Raw genomic sequence first — 2,845 nt, 5'->3', positions numbered from 1 at the left:
GAGCAGATCCCATGGGAACATCCTGCCCCAGCTCCCAGTCTCTGACACGCTCACAACACACACACATGTAAAGAGACACACTCACAGCCCACGGAGCTGGGAGGACCCTTGGAACAGAACGCTCGGCAGAACAGGCCCCTGCAGCATAGCACTTCAGGGAGGGAAGAGAATTTGGAACCGAGGATACTGAGGTGGAAGGAACCTCAGAATACAGAACAAGATACTACAGATAATATGGGAAACCTTGACTCTTGTAAAAAGTAGCTGTGTGAGGACTGGCAAGTCCATCCGACCTCTCCAAGTCTTAGTTTCCTCCTCTGTAAAATGGAGACAATAACAACCGTCCCCCTGCCTTCGTGGGCATTAAAGATGTATAGGAAATCTGGCAGGTAGGGCAGTCATAGCTGGGAGGGACCTGAAGGAACATCTGGCCCAGTATATTCACGGTAGAGAAGAAGAAATGACTGGTGGGGGGAAAAGATGAGGTCACACAGTATGTTCTCGGTAGAACCAAGAGCAGAACCCAGAAAGACAAACACAGACGTGCGGTTGTCTCGCTAAGAGACGGCTGAGGGCAGGTTTGCAAGCAGTGACCCCAGCAGGAGTGTGTCTGGGACGAGGAAGGGACACTCCTGACTGGATGTCAGGCCCAGAGCCCCAGGGCAGACTGAGCTGGCCCTGCCTTCCTCCGAGGAGCAGAAAGACTGCCGGCCCGTCAGGAGCCTTCTAGTCCCAGCTCTGCCAGTGACTTGCTGACCCTGTGTGACCACGGGCACATTCTTCCCCCCCATGCCTGGGGAAGCGCAGAGTCTGAAGGAACCACAGCAGGACTCTTGTTCAGAGTCTTTTTTCCACCTGTGACTGCCAGACTTCCTTCCCCCGGGCCTGTCCTAAAGCAGCTCTCCCTCCCACCTCACTCTACCAATCCTTACACAATTCCTTTTCTCAGGTTATACTCTCTTCCCCCAAACCTAATCCTGCCCTCCATCAGAAGCCAGACATGCAAAGATCTATTCAAAAAAATAATTTATCAAAGGTCATATATATATGCATAGACATTATGTACATCAACATTTCCTGGGATCAAGGGAGGGGAAAGGACATGAGGGGAGGGAGTGGAGGGAAGGAGGGAAGGCTTTAGTAGGGTTGGGCCTTTCCACAGTCAACTTCAGGTGAAAAAGACCTGTCTGACCTTCAATGTTACTGGGCTCTGGTTTAAAAAAAAAAAAAAATCAAGGCACGATTGTATTGAATAGACAACTATTCAAGGTCTGACCTGGTCTTCCTCTTCTTAGGGGAAGACCAGGGACCAGAGAAAAAGTTCCAGGATCCAGTCAAGTTCTTGAGATCAGAAAGAGCCCAAGACCAGGGTATTCCTATCACTGCTGTCTCAGTTCACAGCTGGTTTGGTTCAGTTCATGTCCTCACAATGTGGTAGGTGAAGAGGCTTGGGCCCAGACTCCCAGGGGCCAGGGGTTCATGGGTGAAAACAGAATCATTAGAAGAACAGGTGCTGCTGGTATCCTCGCCGGCTGGGGAGTATTGTTCAAAGGGCATCGAGAGGTCCAAGTACTGTGGCAGGGAGGGATCAACAATGGAGGAGAAAGGAGAGGTGGTCTTAGGAGGTCAGTTCCAGGTGGTCCTGCAGACTCCACCCCAGCCCTGCCATCTCTGACTGGGAGACTCAACTCTAGGCCTATTTCTCCTCCCTCTCCACCCACCTTCCTTCAACCTTAGCCTCCTGATGAATCCCAGAAAGAGGGGCTGGGTTCCTGCCCCACTGTGCCCAGGCTATCCATCTGGTTTGGGTTGGGAGTCCGGATAGAAGAGGGAGAAATTAAATATGAAATACAATCCATAACTTCCATTTCTACAACACAAACCACCTTCTCCATTATAACTTTCTGAAGAAACTGGGGCTCAGAGAGGTTAAGGGCCAAGCCTTAAAAGGTTGGGTCATATAGCTAGGAAAAAGTGGGTGGTCTAATTATATCACCTCATCTCTGGAAAAGTAGTGATGAGGTATGTCTGGGGGAGGGGAGGCCTGGGAGGAGGTCAGGCATGGGGAGGAGAGCCCACCAGGAACATACCTCCTCAGAGATGGCTGTCAAGATCTTGTTCAGGGCCTCAACCAGTTGCTTGAAGGTAGGCCTCTGGGAGGGTATTGCATGCCAGCACTCACGCATCAGCATGTACCTGGGGTAGACAGAGGGAAGGGAAGGGGTCAAGGACCTGGAGGGGAACAAGAAACTGAGCTAAGAGGGAAAGAGGACTAAGGAGGCTGGCACCCCGGGAGGATACATACAGCTGCACAGCAGAGGAAGAGGGGAGTAGGCAAAGGGTTCATGGGGGAAGTAAACAGAGGACAAGAAGGGTGGCTCACAGCTCTGGGGGGCAGTGGGAAGGCCGGTCCATGCGATGTCCTTCTCTCAGCAGTGAGAAGAGCTCTTCTACTGGGATGCCAGGGTATGGGGAGCCGCCCAGGGTAAAAATCTCCCACAGCAGGATTCCAAAGGACCAACTAGAAGGAGGGACGGAGAGCAGAATTTGGAGTTAGCCAGGACAGGATGACTTCTACGCCCCTCTATCCCTACCCAAGACCTAGAGAAACTGTCGCTTACTTCAAGTTAAGAGGACCCAGAGAGAGACTGAGATCAGGGGAGGAAAGAAAACTGGGAATCTTAGATCTAAAACTAGAACCTCCCATGCCTAAAGATCCTAGCTTATAGGGGAACATTAGGTGGAGCATTGAAACATGCTCAGAATGGCAGAATATCAAGAGCTAGAAGAGACCTTTAATTTTATGGAGGAGGAAACTGAGGCACAATGAAGGCACTCAGGAACG

General features: G+C 51.1%; 1 protein-coding gene across 2 annotated transcripts in view; it reads right to left on the bottom strand.

Annotated features, from left to right (window-relative positions):
* Positions 1-1,009: 1,009 nt before the first annotated feature.
* FGFR4 (fibroblast growth factor receptor 4) overlaps positions 1,010-2,845 on the bottom strand; it is an 18,909-nt gene continuing 17,073 nt past the window's right edge. For both annotated transcript variants that reach the window (XM_074292215.1, XM_074292216.1), the window contains exons 16-18: positions 2,384-2,521; positions 2,091-2,196; positions 1,010-1,572 (exon numbers count right to left, since the gene is read on the bottom strand). In XM_074292215.1, the coding sequence (XP_074148316.1) occupies positions 1,417-1,572; positions 2,091-2,196; positions 2,384-2,521 (400 nt within the window). In that variant the 3' untranslated portion in view covers positions 1,010-1,416. The remainder of the gene's footprint in view (positions 1,573-2,090; positions 2,197-2,383; positions 2,522-2,845) is intronic.

Source organism: Sminthopsis crassicaudata, chromosome 2, assembly GCF_048593235.1.
Source record: "Sminthopsis crassicaudata isolate SCR6 chromosome 2, ASM4859323v1, whole genome shotgun sequence".
NCBI classification, from domain to species: domain Eukaryota; kingdom Metazoa; phylum Chordata; class Mammalia; order Dasyuromorphia; family Dasyuridae; genus Sminthopsis; species Sminthopsis crassicaudata.
This window is presented reverse-complemented; position numbering and strand designations above follow the sequence as displayed.